Here is a 23271-nt window from a genome sequence, read left to right as displayed (position 1 = left end):
AATTTATAATTTCTTCCCCAAAGATTTTGCCATTTCTCTAATTCTATATTATATCAAAAGTTTTTTGCCCATTGTATCACTGTATTTTTCACTTGTTCATCCTACATTTTCAAATTTAATAGAAAGTTATATAGTGTCTTAATCAGTTTTTCATCAGAGGTCAACAATATCTGATCAAACATTGTCTGTTCTTTATAAAAACCATATTTTCGAATCTTTATCATATCTCGATTGCATTTGCAATTGAGGCCACCATGATAATTCAATACCCTGGTCTAAAAGCTCTTGTTTAGATGTTAGTTTCCCTTCAGTATCCAAAATATCCTTATATGTAAAAAAAAATTCATATTGCGCTATGTTTGGGTGAACAAATGCTTCCATCGTTGAAAGCCATCCTGGAATTTTCAATTAGATTTTAGTTTTTATATTTTCCCACACAGAAAGTAGTGAATTTCTTACATAGTGTTTTTGAAAGTATCTATGAGTCTTATTCTTCTCATACCATAGAAGTGCATGCCATCTCAGTTGCAGATCATGTCCTTCTAGAACAGAGGTCCCCAACCTTTTGGGCACCAGGGACCGGTTACATGGAGAGAGGTTTTTCCATGGACCAGAGAGGGCATGGTTTTGTGTGCTGCCTGCATCCTGTGGATGGGGCTTTTCTTGTTTGTGCAGACCGGTTGCTGGCATGCCGCAGCTCGGTACTGTTCCACGGACCAGGTGTTGGGGACCCCTGTTCTAGATATAACAGTCCTTTATGTCTGAGAATTATCCATTATTTTAGCCATGTTAAGACACATGATTGATAGTATTATACCCAGTCTGGTAATCCAGCTTTTGTTCACTTAGGGATTCACTAAAATTTACAGTCTAACCAGGGGTGCCTAAAATTGTGCATACAGCTGAAGAATTCAAGTTGATAGGCAGATAAAACACTCAAAACAAAAAATAATTTACAATAATTTTCAGCCTGCCACTAGCAATTCCCAAGCAGATGTGAGAGTTACTTCACACAGTAAGAAAATTGACAGTTTCCACAACAAAGAACAGATGAAGACTGCCAGTATTTCAAAAAAATGACAAAGACATCCAACGCTGCACAGAAAAAGGAGGAGAAAGTGGACAAGAGTTTTGCACCTTAAAACTGCAATATATAGATATATGCCTACATATAGAGATAATATATGGGGATCTCATTTGAAAACAATACTTGCTGGAATTCTTGTAATTTTTACTTTTCCTGTAATAAATAATACTATTAATTCCAGCTCTTGGATTCTAGTTCAAATCACTTCAATCCAGACAAGAAGGGAACTCTGACTGCCAAATGCATAACTTGAGAATCCATTAGCTACAGTCCCCCTGATTCTTTCCAAAAGAAGTTTCCAAATTGTAATTGTTATGTTAAAGAAGGGACATATGTGGTGGGTTATCATGTTAAATTGTCATCTTAGAAAATCAGTTCTGCCTGTTTATACTGTCCATAAATAACAAAGATACTTTATAAAAGTTCATATTGTCAACAAAATAAACAAACAGGTGCCAAACATATTACCTGATCTCACTGGAATACACAGTATTTGCAGAAATCTATACATATGTATCACAGAATTGCATCAAATGCAATGACATTTCTGTCTTAAGACACAGTAATTTATTTATCTCCAACATGTAATGTTGACAGACTGTCTGGATTTTGGCAAGTACAGACTTGCACTGTCACATAACAGTCTGACAAATCTATCATTTCTTGCACACATTGCTGCTTTAGGGAACCAAAGAAATTTCAGTAAATTCTTTGTAACTTACATTTGTGATTAGACAAAAGTATTAGTCATGGAACAGAACATTGTTTTCAACTTGGAGTAGCCATAGCACAAGTAGAATTCAGAACTAGTCTAGGTGGGACACAATGTCACTGAAACGTTATATACCGGTAAGTAATAACAGAATAGGTGTAATTATACGAATGTCCTTCCTGTAAAGCAGTGATTGTCTCTATCATCAGGAGAATCCAAGTTCATTGACAGTGACTACTGAGAAAAGTACTGGTGTCTGTAAAATGTACATGTGTGTCTTCCCCTCTAGTGAATTCAAATTTCTTTACCAGTCTAGTAAATTTCCTCTCAGCTTCTTCAATCTTTCTTCAACCAGATCCTTTCACTTTTCTCCCCAGCAAACACATCCCATGCTCTCTTTTAGTTAACATGATCCACTTCGAGCACTGTTTTACTATTGTTAGCACCAAAATGTTTTGTTTAAAGCAAGAATTCATACTGACTTGAAAACACTCTAGCAATAAAAGCATTTCTGCTACATTTTCTAAGGTATATTTGCTTCTCTGTCATTATGATTTCTGAACACTGAATATGATGAGGTATGATAAATTAATAACATGCCCATTTTAACAGTTTCTATCTAAAATCAGAGATGGACAGGAAGAAGCCTCATAAAGCTTTTAGCCTGCCCAACTTTCATTGTACCTAGATTTGCACTGATCCACTTCCAAATCCCAAAGAGAAAAATCTGCTTCTGTTTTTTTGTAGACTACACATACAGTACCATAAACATCAAAGGGAGAGGTAGTTTAATTTCTTCAACTCTAGGTATAGGTGGTTCTCAACTTACAACCATTCATTTAGCGACTGTTCAAAGTTACAATGGCACTGAAAAAAGTGACTTACAACTACTTCTTGCACTAATTACTGTTGTAGCATTCCCCAGGGTCACGTGATCACCCTCTGCAACTTTCGCAGCTGGCTCCCAACAAGCACATCAATGGGGAAAGCTGAATTCAATTAACAACCACCTGATTCACTTAACAATTGTAGCAAAAAAGGCTGTAAAATTGGGTGAGGCTAACTTTACAACCGCCTTGCTTAGCAATGGAAACTCTGGTTGTAAGCTGAGGATTATCTGTATACAGATACTATTTTTTGGATTCTTTGTTAAAGCCCCCTTTTCCACTTTATAAATTAGAGAGTAAGGAAGTTTGTCTTTCTGCTGCTCCCTCAATTAACACACCAATAAGGAAGGCTTCACTTTTGTAATGTGAAAGGCTGAAAAGTTGCACATTTGAATCAGACTTGATAAATTAAGCCTGTAGCTAAATATTGGAGGACATTCACATATAGCCCATAGACTATATCAAATGAACAAAAAAATGATGTATGTAGACAAAGAAACAAAAATATGACAAGTTACTGCCATTTATTTTTATTCTTATTTTCATCACAAAGCTCTCTTTAACCCCTATTGTTGATACAACCATTGTTTCATAAAAATGGAGAGAAAATGGAACCTTAAAAAGACTAGAAATATCAAAGCCTCAAACACAGACAAGAATTAGAATCACAGCAGAACACAAAAGTGAGAGGTCAAAAACAGACAGTAGTGCTGTACAAAGCAACTATTGAAAGCAGTTATACTACCAAGACCTACTTTAAAGCCGAAAGCAGAACCAGAACTGACATTAATAATACATAATTCCCAAGCAATTTGTGACATAAGTGAGCATTTTTTTCTAAAACCGTTTCCATAAATATGAGGCTTTGCGCATCTTGTAATCATAATGTAAATTACATAAATTGGCACAGATGCAACATAATTTTACACTCATTCATAGATAAAAAGTTAGGCAGGATATTAAAAGTCAACTTATCTCTAACTTTCTTATCTTGCAATTCTGTATGTGACTTCTCAAAAGTAAGCCAAATTAAGTTAAATTGTATAAAACTACAAGTCAAATTATGCAGCATGACTGCAGCCTTACAAAATAAACACAAATTCTGTTCCCTCACAGAGAAATTATCAAGCAAGATAGATGAAGAAAAACACACTCATATTGAGGACATAACAGTCAATAATCAGTCAATCAAACTGAAAAGATATCTGCCCATCTCGAATGGAAAGTACAGCAATGAAAAGTTAATTTTGGCTATTGATATGCAGTTTACAAATTCTCTCTTTTTATGATTATTTTGGGTTTATGGAGACTTATGGCAAACATTCTGTGTCTTCACTAAGTTTTAGTGCATTCTAAGAACACCACCAAATTAATTTTCATGTACTTTTTGAAGTTTTTTTCCTTCTAGAAAAGTCAAGCACATTTCATCTAAAAAATTGACTCTACAGAGAAATTTTACTTCACTTCTTCATAATTTCAAATCCTCTCTGGGCAGCAATTCAGTGTAACCAAAGTTGCATATATACTGTAAATCACATCTCCAAATAAAACTACTATACGTTATTATATATACCATAGGTTCACAAGAAATGAAACTAAGATATGAGTATGACCATATTCTAAAAAGATAGAGTTTTCATGTGAATATTATTACATTTCTCATGACATATATTTGTGCAAATAAACAATAGATCTATCATAGTAATAAACTTGTACATCAAAACCAGTTTCTTCTATATACCCATGCAGTTTACCCAATGCGCAATTTATTTAAATAAAATTTGAATTCTACTTAATAAAAATTATAATTAAAAAATATTTGGTTTTAAAATGTTACTCATATATGAGCAGCAGCACATCATTAAGGAATATCAAAAATCAAGATGAAAATACCTTAAGATACAGAAAATCCTTTTGATTTTTTCTACTATAAATAAGATCTCTTTCACTCTGGCTATGTTTAATATACTCATAGGTCTCAAACATCTCTTAACAATGTCTTCTTACAGCTAGCATAATAACAATCTTCATTTGTAAATTATATCCAATCATTTCCATAGTTCATTATCAAATGACATGTCAGAACCAGTAACTAGGAAGCAATATGGTACCATATATATTGGTACCAAATTTTTAACAAAAGCTGAGCTCAATGGGTGCCCCTGGCAAAAATTAGTTTTCAAATAAATATTTTTGCCAATAATGATTGAATTTCTATGTCTTCTCTTCCAGACTGATATTCCAGATGTGTTGGTCTATAACTCAAATGACTAGCAGCCAGTATGATCGCTATGTGGTAACAGACATGATTAGAACTGTTACCTATGACATCTGAAACAAAACAGATTGCAAAAGGCAGGTTCATGTATAGGAAGTATTCATTCAGTGGTAATTATTAAAGAAGAAATTATTCAGTAAGTAAAACTATGTCTTTCCTCTGAAACATGATTGTCTCCTGAATTTATAATAGTATAATAGTATTTCTAAGAAATCCAGGTTGTTTCTAAATTTGGTTTTGTATTGCTACATTAGGCATGCAACTCAAGGCATACAAACGCGAATACTTAATTCTGCTAAACATAGACATATCTCAAGTATTTCCAAAACACCCTGGACATTTGTCTTGAAAGCTAATTTGGCTGAGGAAACTGCAGATCAGCCTGGAAATTGAAACACTATTTAAAAACGATTATAATAAATGCATAGTTAAAACTCTCAAGTAACTAACTGTGCCACTAGGATGCCACAAAGCATTGATAAATGTACATAGTACTTAGGAGATCTATATTCACAAATATCCAAGAATCTTTGAAGGAAATAAATTATGGTGGATGGTAATAAAAAAACACAATTGTCTCACTGTTTAAAGTAAGCATTGTATATGTATACAAGATCAAGAACTGAATAATTAAATTCATAAAAGCTTTATGAGAGATTGAGAAACGTAAATTAAAAAGCAGAAAACTGTAAGATAAAACATACGATGAAAAGCTGATAATGGGAAACATGCTCAAACAGTAGGGATCTCTTTCTAGTGATGAACCACGATTGGTCTCAGAACAATCAAGATTCTTATCCAACACTCTAAAGAAGAACAATTAGCTATTAGTTATCAAGAAACAAAAGTCATGATCTTTTTTGAAATTCACAAGTGATGGTTAGATGATCATGGTATAGAGCAGATAACGTATCTTTAATATCTAGGAGTTTTTCAAGCCTCCAGAATGAAAACTTCCCATCAATTATGCCTCCAAAAAAGTGTCGTAACAATATTAACATTTCTTTGGATGCAGAGATGGAATTTTATTCAAACTGACATAAAACTATTAATGGTAAAATTTGTTGCACAGTTATTCTATGGTTAAGCCTTTATTTTAACTTCAGGTCTCTTGCAAAAATAAAATCAGTGTTTTTAATATTTTTTTTCCTGCCCCCCAGATGTATCCCTAATGTGGCACAGAGATTAGAAACCAAGCTGTTTAGAAATGAAGCCAAAATCTGACTAGATATTTTATTTGTTTGGGTAAGGGTCAACTTGGCTCCAAATGGGCTGTTCCCTCTAGCATCACAAACAACTATATGTCTAAGGTTACTATTTCCTATAGCCCTGTGCCTAAGCAATTATATTAGTGGTAGGTCTAGATAGCCAAAAAAAAGGAACAGCAGACCTGGGACAGATTAACAGAACAACCTAAACTGAATTTTTAAAATCTGTACACTGGGAATCCAGAGATATTCTCCATTATTTTCACTTGCCTATGCCAAATTTTCATAGATATTTATTAACATTCTCTCTGGCATTTTTAGAGAGTAGATACCATAATATTCCAGTCCTGTATCTTGGCAACTTTAGGACTTGTGGACTTCAACTCCCAGAATTCCTCAACCAGCCACATTGGCTGAGGAATTCTGGCAGTTGAAGTCCACAAGTCTTAAACTTGCCAAAGTTGGAGAACCCTGTTCTAGAGGCTTTGTCCAGGTAAACCAAGAGACACTGAAACAATAAATTTTATTCCGACTCTTCTAAAAATAAATTAGCCTTATTTTAAAATGTCCCAGGCTATCCTGATAAATTTTCTATTCAATATCTATTGGCAGATAGATGTTCTAAAGCTATATGCTGTACTCAGTTGCAACATTTTATTTTAGTTAGGAGAACTCAACGCACACAAGATACCTCAAGGTTTGAAATAGTTATGTGGAATTTTAGGCCATTTTTTAAAAAAGCTTAAATATCCTGATTTCTAATTATTTTACTATATATCTTACCTTATATTTACTATATGTTTTACTTTATATCCATTAATATGTATTTTATACTGAATATATTTTAGCTGCCTACTGGTCTAAGACCATACTAAAGTATTCATTCATTCTTCCTAGTAATGAATTATCAATTATTATAATTTTCACTTGACAACTATAAGAATCTAAGATCCTGTCAGGGGATATATCTTAGAAACTGTTTGGGTTTAAACAAGCTATAATGTGTTTCATTTGATTTTGGCAGAGAAAGTTTGTAAACTATGGTTTTTGGCCTACTGAGTGAGTATGCTCAACCAATAGTGTTTTTTTCATGTCCAAGCAAACAATGTTTTAGGACCGTATATAAACTAGAGCATTGATTTAAATATGGCAATGTTTTGATGCCCCTAAGGAATCAGAGCTGCACTAAAAAGGTGATGATTCAGAGAAAGTGGAACAGCTTAGGATTTTTTTAGGGATTTTTTTTTCTTTTTTCCTTAAACTGTGTTATGCCTCTATTAGAACTCACACATCATTTTCATGTGCTCGTCTCACAATATAAGTTGCACTGTCATCAACATTTAATTAAAGAAAGTTTAGGGAAGGCAGAAAAAAAAAGTTACATGTTGTTCACAAGGACAGGGCACAGGTGCTCACACTTTTGACCGAACTGTTTCTTCAGCAGATCAAGAGAGCAGCATAGCCTCAATCTTTGTATCACTAAATGTTTCCATTCACAAGTACAGCCACACAGCTACTGCTGCCATTAAAATGGGAGAGTGGAAAAAGTACACTAAAAGGAGTTTCATGCCAGATTTTGCTCACATTCTTAAGTGAAGAAAAAGGTCTCCACTTCAGTGCACAATTGGGGATAAAGAAAACAATATTTAGAAAAGATTATCATTATGATAAAAATAAGTCGGTTGGTATTCAAAGTTACCAGTTTGTATTCCTCCTCTCCTATCCCATTACATTGTTAATATTTAATAACAGAAACATCTACCACCTGTCCATATGTAGAAATAATTATGTAAGGCGTATGGTAGGGTTAAGTACAAGTAGTTCTTGACTTACAACAGTTTATTTAGTGACTGTTTGAAGTTACAACGTCACTGAAAAAAGTGACGTGACCATTTTTCACATTTATGATGGTTGCAGCATCCCCATGGTGATGCTTGACAACTGTTTCACATTTATGACAGTTGCAGTGTCCCGGGGTCATATGACAAGCAAAATCAATGGGGAAACCAGAGTCACTTAACAACCGTGTTACTAATTTAAGAACAGCAGTGATTCACTTAACAAATGTGGCAAGAAAAGATGTACAATGGGGCAAAACTCACTTAACAAATTTCTCACTTAGCAACATAAATTCTGGGCTCAATTGTGGTCGTAAGTCAAGGACTACCTGTATATGTCAAAGAACAACATATATATAAGGATATAGCATGTTTTGCAGTTAAGATCTTTCCACTATACAAATTTGTGGCTCATTCAAAGTCAGTAACTTAATATCTGTACTTTACAGACACAGATATGCAGAACATTTTGTCACTATTTCAGCTGGCAATGAAGTTGGGACATTCACCAGTTTTAATTATGCCATCCTTCACAATGTCTTTACCAGTAACATATCTCATTTATTTCCAGTAACAGGGAAGCCATAATATTTACATGCTTCCTAGTAGCTCCAGAATAACTGTATCACTTGCAAAGAGTTGTGAAGAATACTAAACATAAAATTTTCATTAAACAAGATTTATATCAGATTAGACAAATATAAATTTGTGCTTCAGGAGTAACTTTGAAATGCAAGGACATTCAAAATGCTAATCAAGAACAATTAGAAACAAGAAGCTATTAAGAATCATTTGCTAAAAGTCAGTATCCTCTTTACACGGACTTTAAACTGCAAGTAATTGTAAGCTATACTGAACATGGAGGGGTTTACATCTACAGTAAGTAAACATGGCTAGATACACACACATATATTCATATATATGTATACATATACGTATATAAATCTTTCAGACAGAATTACATGGCCAAACTTTAAAGGCATCATATCTGTCACCCTAACTTAAGCTACGTAAGACAGTTTCTGGGCTTTTCTTTGAAAAAAAAAAGGTCAAAATAGGAATCTGATTGGTTCTATGTTCATTACAACTTTTTAAAAACACCCTTGACGTTAAAGTACTCTGACAATTAAGGAAGCAAAATTATACATATGTAAGATAAAATAAACATGTATAAATTTATAGTATAATTTTATCATCATTTATAACAAAACTGAATTTTTAAAGAAAATTTAAAGAAAAGTGTAAGCACATAAAAACAGAAAGATATGTACGAAGGGAAAAAAAAAACATTTCTACCAGTATTGATTTCCCATTAATTCAGCCTTAAGTGGACACTTGTCACCTCTCCTATGAAAGGTGCATACATGATTCCATAATATAGTTTACAGTGATAGTTTCTTCAGACCATTTTGGGATACACGGTCAAGTGGATATGCATTTTTACTGTCGGGGGATTTAAAACTTAACTCTTCCGAATAATGACAAGAATATTCACATATACTTTAAAAACTGATCTGAAAAAACAATTTGTCAATTCTGCCTTTTCTGTAGTGCATTTCATTCTTATGAAACGGCCCCGTGCCGTAAAAAAGAGTTACTTGTAAACTACACGAGGTGCAGCTCCCGTCCTCTCACGACGCTAAAACGACACCTAGATCTCCAGAACAGCCCATCCACGTTACCAACTCAAACCTCTGCCTTTCGTCTTTCTAGCTTTATTTACCATATAAGGACGAGACAACAAAACAGTATTTGTCGAGAGCGTGCAGATGTCTCACGCACGGAGCAAGCAAAAGCCCTGGTCAAAGGCGAACAAAAAACCCCATTTTAACGAAATAAAAAAAGCAAGAGCGCGGGGCTAAACTTCTTGTAAGCGACGTGCCTCCAAAAGGTAACGGGGACGCGAGCGGGTAAGGAAGCCCCAGGGTTCCTCCGTTCTAGACTTCCTGCTCTCGTTTTGTCTCCTGAAAGATAGACGAGGAGTCCAAATCTGGCCAAGTTTCCCGGGCATATATGCAGTTTGGAGAAGTACGCCCGCTGTCAAGAGTCTCAACATCAGTGCCCTTCATCTAACCGGCGTTTTCCGACCGCGTCTTTCGCTGCGGGAGACCTGCCTGCCAAGCATCCGCGCGTCCCCTCGGCTCCCGCGCGCATTTTGCCTGCCCAGCCAGGAGCTTGGCAGCAACCAAAGGCACAAAGGAGAAGGGGAAATGCCTTTCCCCCCCCCCAGAGCAAGCCCAGCAGAGCCTGGTCCCTTTAAGAGCCGCCGACCTTAACTTGGGCCTCCCCCCCACTTTGCCCGACACTTAGTTGCTAGCTGTCTATAAGGTCTGCACCGGAGCAGCAACAACTCCTGTCTCCCTTCGCGGAGAGCGACAGCCGCATCCCGCCAGGCAAAGGTTGCAGGAGGAGGGGAAAAAAAGCCCGCCGGGCTGTCGACACTCACCTTCCCTCCGAAAGCCCCTCCATCCCATTCGCCCCAGGGCGGGGGGNCCTGGCCTAGGGAGGATTTTTAAACTGGGTTTTTTAGAAATTTTAATTATCACAACACAAAAATTTTGGTTTTAATTTGGTTTTATTCGGTGGGGTGTGTGGGTCTTTCTTTGTTTTAATAATGTTGTGAGCCGCCCTGAGTCCTTCGGGAGAAGGGCGGGATATAAATTGAAATAATAAATAAATAAATAAATAAATACCACCTGTGCATATGTAGAAATAATTATGTAAGGCGTATGGTAGGGTTAAGTACAAGTAGTTCTTGACTTACAACAGTTTATTTAGTGACTGTTTGAAGTTACAATGTCACTGAAAAAAGTGACTTGTGACCATTTTTCACATTTATGATGGTTGCAGCATCCCCATGGTGATGCTTGACAACTGTTTCACATTTATGACAGTTGCAGTGTCCCGGGGTCATATGACAAGCAAAATCAATGGGGAAACCAGAGTCACTTAACAACCGTGTTACTAATTTAAGAACAGCAGTGATTCACTTAAGAAATGTGGCAAGAAAAGATGTACAATGTGGCAAAACTCACTTAACAAATTTCTCACTTAGCAACATAAATTCCGGGCTCAATTGTGGTCATAAATCAAGGACAACCTGTATATGTCAAAGAACAACATATATATAAGGATATAGGATGTTTTGCAGTTAAGATCTTTCCACTATACAAATTTGTGGCTCATTCAAAGTCAGTAACTTAATATCTGTACTTTACAGACACAGATATGCAGAACATTTTGTCACTATTTCAGCTGGCAATGAAGTTGGGACATTCACCAGTTTTAATTATGCCATCCTTCATAATGTCTTTACCAGTAACATATCTCATTTATTTCCAGTAACAGGGAAGCCATAATATTTACATGCTTCCTAGTAGCTCCAGAATAACTGTATCACCTGCAAAGAGTTGTGAAGAATACTAAACATAAAATTTTCATTAAACAAGATTTATATCAGATTAGACAAATATAAATTTGTGCTTCAGGAGTAACTTTGAAATGCAAGGACATTCAAAATGCTAATCAAGAACAATTAGAAACAAGAAGCTATTAAGAATCATTTGCTAAAAGTCAGTATCCTCTTTACACGGACTTTAAACTGCAAGTAATTGTAAGCTATACTGAACATGGAGGGGTTTACATCTACAGTAAGTAAACATGGCTAGATACACACACATATATTCATATATATGTATGTATATATACATATACGTATATAAATCTTTCAGAAAGAATTACATGGCCAAACTTTAAAGGCATCATATCTGTCACCCTAATTTAAGCTACGTAAGACAGTTTCTGGGCTTTTCTTTGAAAAAAAAAGGTCAAAATAGGAATCTGATTGGTTCTATGTTCATTACAACTTTTTAAAAACACCCTTGACGTTAAAGTACTCTGACAATTAGGGAAGCAAAATTATACATATGTAAGACAAAATAAACATGTATAAATTTATAGTATAATTTTATCATCATTTATAACAAAACTGAATTTTTAAAGAAAATTTAAAGAAAAGTGTAAGCACATAAAAACAGAAAGATATGTACGAAGAAAAAAAAAACACATTTCTACCAGTATTGATTTCCCATTAATTCAGCCTTAAGTGGACACTTGTCACCTCTCCTATGAAAGGTGCATACATGATTCCATAATATAGTTTACAGTCATAGTTTCTTCAGACCATTTTGGGATACACGGTCAAGTGGATATGCATTTTTACTGTCGGGGGGTGGGATTTAAAACTTAACTCTTCCGAATAATGACAAGAATATTCACATATACTTTAAAAACTGATCTGAAAAAACAATGTGTCAATTCTGCCTTTTCTGTAGTGCATTTCATTCTTATGAAACGGCCCCGTGCCGGAAAGAGTTACTTGTAAACTACACGAGGTGCAAGCTCCCGTTCTCTCACGACGCTAAAACGACACCTAGATCTCCAGAACAGCCCATCCACGTTACCAACTCAAACCTCTGCCTTTCGTCTTTCTAGCTTTATTTACCATATAAGGACGAGACAACAAAACAGTATTTGTCGAGAGCGTGCAGATGTCTCACGCACGGAGCAAGCAAAAGCCCTGGTCAAAAGCGAACAAAAAACCCCATTTTAACGAAATAAAAAGAGCAAGAGCGCGGGGCTAAACTTCTTGTAGGCGACGTGCCTCCAAAAGGTAACGGGGACGCGAGCGGGTAAGGAAGCCCCAGGGTTCCTCCGTTCTAGACTTCCTGCTCTCGTTTTGTCTCCTGAAAGATAGACGAGGAGTCCAAATCTGGCCAAGTTTCCCGGGCATATATGCAGTTTGGAGAAGTACGCCCGCTGTCAAGAGTCTCATCATCTGTGCCCTTCATCTAACCGGCGTTTGCCGACCGCGTCTTTCGCTGCGGGAGACCTGCCTGCCAAGCATCCGCGCGTCCCCTCGGCTCCCGCGCGCATTTTGCCTGCCCAGCCAGGAGCTTGGCAGCAACCAAAGGCACAAAGGAGAAGGGGAAATGCCTTTCCCCCCCCCCCCCCAGAGCAAGCCCAGCAGAGCCTGGTCCCTTTAAGAGCCGCCGACCTTAACTTGGGCCTCCCCCCCCCCTTTGCCCGACACTTAGTTGCTAGCTGTCTATAAGGTCTGCACCGGAGCAGCAACAACTCCTGTCTCCCTTCGCGGAGAGCGACAGCCGCATCCCGCCAGGCAAAGGTTGCAGGAGGAGGGGAAAAAAAGCCCGCCGGGCTGTCGACACTCACCTTCCCTCCGAAAGCCCCTCCATCCCATTCGCCCCAGGGCGGGGGGCTTCCTTACGCAGAGCAGCTGAAGACCCTTTCAGCCTCAGCCGCCGCCTCCTCTTCCCTTCAGTCTGTCTCCTGCGCGCGGAGGCTGCGTCTGCTGCTCCCGGCTCCTCCGGCTCCCTCCCCGGCTGCTGCCCGGCTGCAACTAGTCTGGCTGTTCGTGACAGCAGGCGAGCACCCGGAGCCGCGGGAAGAAAGGAGCGGGGCTGCGGGAAGGCGGGGGGGAAGGGAGGACGAGCTTCCTGCCCAGCCCCTGGCGCGCCTATTCGCAGCCTCTACTGACACCTGCAGGGTCGGATGTGCAAAGAGCCGGACCGGCCTCTGCCCGCCAACTGGCCCAGCGGCCGGGGAAGAAAAGTCTTCTCCCGCGGGAGGGGCTTGTCTGGGGTTTTTCCGCGGTTGCAGGACCCCCGGCGCAACCCCTTTCGGCAGAGCAGAGCAGCAAACCCGCTGCTCTACCAGCCTGGTGCGGCATCCTCTGCACGCTTACCGAGGCTGCAGACCTGTTGTATTCGGGAAGCTTTGCTCCAAATGTCTAGGGCTGCACACACACACACACACCCGCCCTCCTTCCTCCCCCCCCCCGGGAAAAAAAAATCCCCTGTCAAAAGGGAAGGCAGTGACTTGACCGTAGATCATTAACCCACTTTAAGTTTGCCTCAGCATCAGCCGAGGCAGAAGCGAAGACACGGGCGGGGATCCAGGTTCAAAGTCTCTACGGCTGGAAGTTCAGAATTTCTTACATTGGGGGGGGGGGGATTTGTTGAAGAAATCCGCTTCCAAGCTTCCACGTTAGAGGCGGCTTTAAGTGCCTTCGCGGAAAGCTGGGAGATGCCTCGCTTCAGTTTCGACCTTCTTGCTTAAGGCGCGAAAATCTGTGGAGCACTTTGAGGAGGCGATAGTGCGCGCAACTCCTCCTTGGCGAACGCTGCCCTCGGCGCTCCCAGCCTACCTCGCTGTGTTTTAAAAAAAGACCGTATGGAGAATATCATCCAATTGCTCATATAGCACATCACCAAATAAGGCACTCCTTAGGACAGTGGTGGCGAACCTATGGCACGGGTGCCAGAGGCGGCACTCAGAGCCCTCTCTGTGGGCACGCGTGCCGTCGCCCCAGTCCTAGGCCTTCAACTGGGTTTTATAAAACCTTTTCGCTTTAGGCCTCCGCCACCATGTGCAAAAAAAAAAAAAAAGGTTCAATCAGTCAATTTCAACTTCTCGAGGGAAAAAAAAAGTTCTTGCAAAGTTGGAATTGATTGATTGAACTTTTTAGTCCCACCCAGTCTGCCGTTACCACTGCAGCCATGTCCATCCAATTGGCCACACCCAGCCAATGGGCCACACCTACCTGGCACCCGACGATGCATAAGTGGGTTTTGGATTGCAGTTTGGGCACTCAGTCTCTAAAAGGTTCGCCATCACTGCCTTAGGACTTTGCCCATCCCGCAAGACAAAAAGGTTTTGTAGCTCCAAAAGAAGCCAGTCAAATGCACACCTCTAGAGTTAAGGATGACCCTCACTGAGAATAACTTTCTACAAAGGCATGTTCCATACCTGAATCCTTCAGGTGTATTTTGATTTCAGTTCACACAATCTCCAGCCGGCACAACCATAAACAGTACATTTCAAATTGTTGTTCAACCCAGCAGACTAATTTCACCTTCTTGAACTAAAACAACCTAGTTTAGGAAATAATAAACTATATTTAGAATGTTCTTCCTTATTGGCCTTTGTTACTTATTAAATAAAACTAACCTTATTTTCACTGATGCTCACATTTCTATGGGAGGCAACTGCAAAAATCTATTGCGTGTGCCCAGTGGTGGGATTCAAATATGTGAACAACCGGTTCTCTGCGGGGATGCCGCTTCTGGAAGTCCATTCTGGGCCTCGGCAACAAAAAATTAGCTACCGGTTCTGCCGAAGTGGTGCGAACCGGCTGAATCCCATCACTTCATGTGCCCTAGACCAGAATTTTGGGTCTCTTCGCAAGGTAAAAAAATCAGCAATAAACACACTACCAAAAAATGAGGGATAACATAATTTCCAACCCAAAGCGGATCCATCTAGCATCCTAACTTAAGGCTAAGGGGAAAAAACAGGTTTTAAAAAAATCATTCAAAGGTGGGCTTCTACTTCATATCACTAATTACAGAATTCCTGTATTGCTGTCATTTAGGCTAGTCCTCCAAGCCAAGTAAACTTTTGGCTATGCTGCTCAGACATTGTAGGAATTGCAGCACCAAACACGTTAGTGATACCAACCTAGAATAAAATGAAGTCTTCTTAGAAATGAGATGCATAATAGAGAAATGGTTTGCCAGTGCCTTCTTCTAGGATGCTGTTTAGCTTTCCAGTCAACTACTGGAAAATTATGGAAGTCATCCATTCATTTACTAACCAGACTTAGGTTAGTCTCTGAGACCAGCCAGATGCTGCCCTCTACTGCAGTGGCCCCCAATCTTTTGGGCACCAGGTTCCATGGAGAGAGGGTTTTCTATGGACCTGAGGGACATGGTTTCATGTGCTGTCTGCATCCCATGAATGGGGCTTCACTTGTTGTGCAGCCCAGTTTCTGGCATGCCGCAGCCCAGTGCTCCGACTGGGGGTTATACTGAAACCAGCTTGTAGTAAACTATACTAAAGAAATGTAGAAACATCAAAGACTCTAGCTTGGTAGACTAAGTTCTTAATAAGCTTTATTTAGGCTGGGTTGCTGATCTGTGATGAAGAATTTGAATTTTATTAAGAAAACTCTTCTTCGGTATAGAAAAAAAAGACTTAGTTATTTTCTACTTGTCATTGTTTTTTGAATGCTAGAAAGGTTAATGATTACCAACACATTGTATAATACACACAACAACAACAACAAAATCCTACAAATCTTCCTAATATGTTAAATGCAGTCTAAAAACTGTTATTAATGTTTTCAGCTTTGAGAGGTACAAACAGAGCTAGGAACATGCAGGGATTATTTGATCTAGTTGGAAGTCCAGTCAGAATGTCTTGAACTGGTGCCATTGCATAGGGATGCTCAGATCCAGAAGAATTGGAAAAAACTTCTGTTATATTCTGCCCCAATATAATATAGAGAAATTAGTTGCAAAGTTTTGAGTTTTTTGCTGGTACTATGATGGTGCTAGTTATTGTAGTGCCCCAGAGCTCCACAATCAGGACTGGAGCCTTGTTGATGCTCAGGACTGATTCAGATCAAACAACTTGCCACTATTTTGTATTGTCCTGCCTCAGGTCAGAATTTGGGGACTTGGCTGCATTCAATGAGCTCTTATAAAAATGTTCACCACCAGGAATAAAGGAATTATCTTGTAGTTAATTATTGACACAATCCTCCATTTATACTACATGATTTAAAAAAAATCATTGAATAAATAATTTATTCTTCTCAGAACAATTATTCAAACAATGGTTACATGTACAGCACTTCTAAATGAAGGACGCAACTTTTCAGGATGTTATGAACATTTGGAATGTTAAGAGCATACTATGGGTATGCTATTAAAATGATATATATGGTGGGATATAATACACATTTCCAATCCCCCCTTGACTTATAAGACTGCTCCTCACTAATAAGATTCTCCCCATATCAGATGACATAGGGAGACAGATGGGTCCCATGTGTTTACTGCTTTTAGTTTAATAAAAGCAGTTATATCCTCATTTTCATGTGGCAATTAATTGGAAGATGCAGTCATTTTGCAGTCTAGCAGAGTATAGAAAAGTTCTGTGAATGAGTGAGCACAATCAAGGTGATGTTAAATATTGACACAACTTTAATATTAATAGAATAAAAACACCAAAGGAATGTTAATCATAAGTGCAATGAACTTATCTTACCTTATTATCTTTTATCTTATTACATTGTTATTATACCAAATAACCTGCACTGTTTTTTTAAATAGTTACTACATTATAACCTATTCTTGTACTGAATAGACTGCAAGTAAGACAATAATTACAAAAAGATAGTTGAATAGTATACTTTAAAAAAAACTGAAATTGCCATCCTTCTTATAATCAACTAGAAAACAGAAGTAGCAACAACATTTTTATTACTGTCTGAATTTCTAATTAGATTGCAGGCAGTAACAGCTAGTTCCCAACTCAGTTCACTTTTTCAAATCATGAGATTCTTTCATCAAAGCACTGATAAATATTCACCAGCTATGCTTTGACAGGCCATTATACATGCTAAAGAGTACAGATAATTTATCTACATGTGATTTGAGTGATTAAAATGTCAGATTTTGTGTAGAGTATTGTTTTCGGAGCAGGGCTTGTGCCCAACATGAGTAATTTACTAAGATGGCATGATAAGCTGCCTGAGGCATTTTGGAAGTTGAGAGTAAACAAAATAGGTTTTAATACACTTGTAAGAGGGCACTTCAGTTTTAAGTCTCCCACCCAGCTCTCCCCCCCTTGTCTCTTAACTATTAGGTGGATAAATGGAACTCCTGTAGTCTTTTGTCTAAACCATATCAGAGTACAAAAGCTTGGAAAACCCAAAGGAATTTTGAAGCCTATTCACACTACTGCATTGAAAGCGTGGGTGGTTCTAAAGTTCAAATGGTGCTTGTCACCAGGAGCTAAAAAAGTAATAATAAAATAAAACAATTTGAAATGACAAGAGGCACTTTTTAAAAGGCAGCTTTTGCACTGAAAATATATGAAACTGAAACCTGGCAAATGCCATTTGTGGACAGGTTTGACTCAGAATGAAGGTAATTTGGACAGAATATAGTAAATGTAGTATTACATATGAGAAGTGCCTGTAGTCTGTCTGCTCAACTTCCATATTTTGCAAAGCTTTCAGAAAAGTAGGTATAATCTGAGAAAATAAATCAAGATTAATTAACATTAAATTGCTGCAAAGGACTACCTCAGTGTTTTTCAAACTTGACAACTTTAAGACATGTGCACTTTAACTCCTAGAGTTCCCCAGTCAGCATACTGCCAAAAATAGAATTTTATTTTTATGCACATATTAAGATTCATCTTATTCCAGTTTGTATATTGTTTAAATATTATTCTTGCAGTATGAGAACTACTTCAATGTAAATATATCCCATAGATGTGGGGGGAGAAACATACCGATATAATCCAATATCCTCTTATTTGAAGTGGAATGTGCATTCCCACTGATTTCAGTGTAGTCTAGATAACTACAGTACATATATTGGGTTATGATCTGGATGATCCAAGTAATTTATGAGTGTTGCTATGCACTGCTGGCTTGTATATTGTTATGGCAACATCTTGCACTTCAATATTTACCAGTACTCCACAACTCGGCTCCATCCGGGTACAGGTGGCTCCCACTTAGCGGAAAATAATCTTTCAAATGCACTTTAGAGATTTTAGTAAGAGTACTGAGGAAATTATTTCCTGCAAGTATGGAAGGAATATGTAATCTGTTTCTTTTATTGACACACCTAGAGAAAATAGTTTAAATTTATCTGAATGATGCATAAGTACTTTGTAATGCTTTATTCGTTACATGTGGGAATTTTTCATTGGAAAGTTTATTTAAGTTGCCTTTCATTTAAATATGTAAGATGAGAGATTGCATTCTTTAAATGCATATAAGCAAATAGGCATTTCCTTCTGGTAAATGATAACTGCTGAACTACAAAAGAACTGGTACTCTATGCCCAGGCTCTAATCATTCTGTTCTGTCTATGCAATAACCATAGCCCACAAACAAGAGAAAACCATATTCAGGAGGGAGAAAAAAAATCTGAACCAAAAAGAAATAGATACTTCTCATTAAAGGCTTGGATAGCTTTTCCAAGGAAACTTTTGTGAAAATGCATTTTAGGGACCATTTAGTACAAATATTCCTTGTGGGTGTTATAAAACTGTCCCTAACATTTCCTGGCATAGATCTTACAAGTTCTGAAAGGATTGTATTATATTGTGAATGTGTTATCTAGCACCTACAATGCAAAATAAGCATATGAATATTTCTAGTGAGTATTAACCAAGTTACAGAGAACACCCAACAATCTCTTTCAAAATATCTTGTTCCAGCTGTAACAGACCTTTTGATAAAAGTTTCTTTAACTTTTTTCTCCTCCCAAACACTATTTACTGCCCTATTCTCAGTTCTTTGTAACCTTCTAATCTCTTGTTTATTTCTCTGACACAACCACAATACTCCATGACTGACATACTGGACAGCTTTGACTGGTGACAGAATGTTCACAAAGAGACAATTCAATGCAAAATGAGTATTACCTACCGCTACTCTATAGGACATGTGAAAGGTAAAAAAGGAAGTAGCCTAGTAACCCTCTTGCTGATTTTATTTCATTACAAAGGACTATTTTCTTACAATTACTTACCTAATGAACTTACTGTTTATTAAAGACTCAATATGGCCCTCAGCATTCCAATTTGGAAATCATACAAATTAACACAAAGAGTTTGAAGACTTGATTCCCAAGTATGTTCCGGAGAGCTCCTTCCAACTTCATAGAGTCTTTGCCAGGGAACTTTCAAGTTTCCGCAAGGAACAAAGGACATTTCCAGTGTATTAGTGCAGCTAAAATCCACACAAGCTCTTTGCTGAAGAGAAAAAATTTAGAGTTATATAACTACCTCATACTCATATTATGGATTGGGAAAGAAGAAAAAAAAATAGGAGTCACAGCTATATACTACTGTTTTGGAGTTTATATTACTGGTGATCTCTTATAACACAATGCAGAGATGGGTATTATGAAGGCATGAGCCCCAAGCATCTGGAGATACTCCAAGGTTGCCCACCAAGGATAAAAAATTATTTGCAGCATAATCTTCGGTAAGCCTCTCAGAAATAAAATTCACTAAATTCAACTGGGCTTATTATATCTGATTATAAGCTTAGCTTTACATCTGAAAATATAAAATCCTTGCCCACATTTTACTGCTTTTAAAAACATCTAAAACAGGGGTCCTCAACCTTGGCAACTTTAAGACTTGTGGACTTCAACTCCCAGAATTCCTCAGCCAGCAAAGCTGGCTGAGGAATTCTGGGAGTTGAAGTCCACAAGTCTAAAGTTGCCAAGGTTGAGGACCCCTGATCTAAAAAAATAAGATTATGGTTTCTACCAGAGTACAAACTTGAACACACTTACAATGGCTCTTTTTGTGGCTCTTAGTTTTTCTCTCATGCTAAGAAGCAGATTCTCAAACAGCTGCAGAGAGGTAGCAGCCCTTGGCAGGGTGGTCTAATACTCTCCTCTCTGTTCCCTATATTGAAGCCAACGTTCTCCGCTGCACCTAAATCCTTCAGGTTTACTTAGGGGACGCCTGGCTGAGATGCTGTTGCAGTCAGACAGAGATCGGAACATTCCCTCGATCCCTGAAATGTCATTATCCCAACAAACTATTTAGTGCTACTACTCAAAGCAGAAATAGTTGGTTATCATGTGGTTTGATATCAGAGGTCTGTTTTTAATTGCTTGGATGGCACCCAAGAAAGTCCTGCCACCATCCTGCCCTCCAAGGCAACATACAGAGACTATATATAACGTCTATTCTTACAGAGATGAGGGGTGAACATGCAAACTACTGTTAATGCCATAAGTAGCAGATTGGGTGCAGCTGAAAATAGTATCTCAGCAGGAAGATTGTGGGAAACCTGCTGATACCTCTCTAGCTGATTTAATAAAGTTCTAGTAACACCTTCTAGGATACATAATACACATAAACTGCAGCTAGATCCAAACAGAACAATATACAGAGATTTCTTATAATCTGTATATCCATAGTGGAGACTGTAGCACCAATACCCATTACTACAATAGTCAATTATCTGTTATACAGTAATGACTGCCAAGAATTTCAACACCAGTCACACAATGAATTTAATGTTCTTGAATCAGCTGGAATCAAGTGGTCTACTTGGAACCATTACATATTACTCAACTTCTGGACAGATACTTCACTTGTGAAAGTATCCAGGACAATTTGGTTGCTCAGGAGACAGTTATTGTATTTCATAAATGCTTTGTAACAATGTTATCATTTTCAGTCCATCTGAAAGAAATGATTTAATTGAAAACATTCACAGAACCTTTGCAACTTTTAAACATACAAATTCTAGTTCAGGGGTAGGCAACCTTGGCTCTTTTATGACTCGTGGACTTCAACTCCCAGAATTCCTGAGCCTGGCTCAGGAATTCTGGGAGTTGAAGTCCACGAGTCATAAAAGAGCCAAGGTTGCCTACCCCTGTTCTAGTTCAACCTTTAGCATTCCTAGATGAGATTTAATAACACCATTGCCATCTGGCCTAAAACCATATTATATGAACTTGTACTGCAGTAATGAGCAAATCAGGTACAGATACATAACTTTGGTAGCAACTTTCAACAATAGTTACCTTATACAGTTTGACTTTATTAGATAGAAAATATTCATGTATAACAGATATAAAGGAGAGTCAGCAATAAACACAATAAAAGGGAAAATATTTTTTAAAAGCTTTATTTTTTTTTTAAAAAAAGAACTCATACACTGTCATTTGAGAAATCATAATCAAAACAAAAGTTACTTACACTGCTGCTTTCAACAGCCAAAGTGCACCGGTTCCATGATAGCATACATTAATAAATTTACTTTATTAAAATTTACAAATACTTGAGTTACCTATACATTTATTTTGTATACAAAAAAGGAAATTTAATAATTTAGTCATAGCGTGCATGGTTAACAACAGTTTTAACTATTTCCTGCCAAACCCTCACCAATTAGTTGAATAGTAAGAGTTCCACTTTTATCTGTTTCAACCACCAATAAGCATTTGAAAATGCCTGGGGACATTGGTTTGAATTGGACTGGTAAATTGCAGTAGTGGTGACATCTGTGAGAGAAATATATAAGAATTAGATGAGCATTTAACAGACTTCTTCAACTTATTTAGACTGAGAAAAAGAAAGTTCTAAAGCTCTATTAGCAGCAGAGTATTTTCTTATCCTAATAGCCTATTACAACTTGTCAGCTGGTCGTGCTATTTTGGACACTAAACAGAAATGGCCTATAATATGGATTACATTCTTAGCTGTATACAAGTAGTCCTTGGGGGTATGAGGCGGTTGGAACCAGGATTGCCATCACTAAGCAATATGTTTGTAAAGAGTGTTGTCACGTGATTGTTAAAGCTTAGTGATAACAATTCCTGCAGACTCCGTTGCTGTTGTAACTCCAGGACATACAAACTATTGTGTGGGAAGTAGTGGGAGCCTGAGGGAAAGACTGTGGGGTTGTAATGAGGGGGTGGGGGGAGGCCTGGTGCAGGCTGTGCATAGGCAAAGGGAAGCTGAATAAAAAAGGGTATCATGCTACACCACAGGAATGATGTGAAGCCAGGGAAGGAGGGCATTATGCCACATGAAAGGAGGCCAGAGGAAGGAGGGAGCTATGCGAATACAGGGAAGATGAAGGACACCACACTGTACAAATGGAGGGAGGCCAGGGGCATATACTAGAGTGACTTGCCACCTTCTGCATTGATTTTGTTTGTCGGAAGACGGCAGAAAAGGTACAAATGGCGATCATATGCCCACAGGCTGCAGCTGTCAAAAGTATGAACTAGTTGCGGAGCACCAGTATCACAATTATGTGACTGTGGGAGTGGTGTAATGGCTGGAATTTTTAGGATTAGTTGTAAGTACCACTCATTCAGTGCTTTCACAACTTAGAACTGTGACTGAACAAGACACCTTTAAGCGAAGACTACTTGTAGTTCATAATTACACCAATTTCTTCTAAACACCATTCAAGACAACCTTATCAATTAAGGGTGCCTAGGGCCATCAAGTAAGCTAACAAGAAGCTGTAATACTTAATACAGAGTAGGCAATCTGTGGGTCACAAGTGGCCCCAAGCACATCCCCAGACTGTCCTGCCAAATTTTGGCCGCAAACTTTCCCATTTATCAATGCTAAGATGTTCAGTTCCGTTTACTCTGTGATGTTGTTATA

General features: G+C 38.1%; 1 protein-coding gene across 1 annotated transcript in view; it reads right to left on the bottom strand.

The window, feature by feature from the left end:
- Nucleotides 1-21801: 21801 nt before the first annotated feature.
- The window catches only part of CEP192 (centrosomal protein 192), a 61087-nt gene continuing 59617 nt past the window's right edge, over nt 21802-23271 (bottom strand). The window contains exon 47 of the mRNA XM_029284287.1: nt 21802-22151. Within this exon, the coding sequence (XP_029140120.1) occupies nt 22010-22151 (142 nt within the window). The 3' untranslated portion in view covers nt 21802-22009. The remainder of the gene's footprint in view (nt 22152-23271) is intronic.

This window comes from Protobothrops mucrosquamatus, unplaced genomic scaffold (genome assembly GCF_001527695.2).
Source record: "Protobothrops mucrosquamatus isolate PMUCROS unplaced genomic scaffold, P.Mucros_1.0 scaffold491, whole genome shotgun sequence".
NCBI lineage: Eukaryota > Metazoa > Chordata > Lepidosauria > Squamata > Viperidae > Protobothrops > Protobothrops mucrosquamatus.
This window is presented reverse-complemented; position numbering and strand designations above follow the sequence as displayed.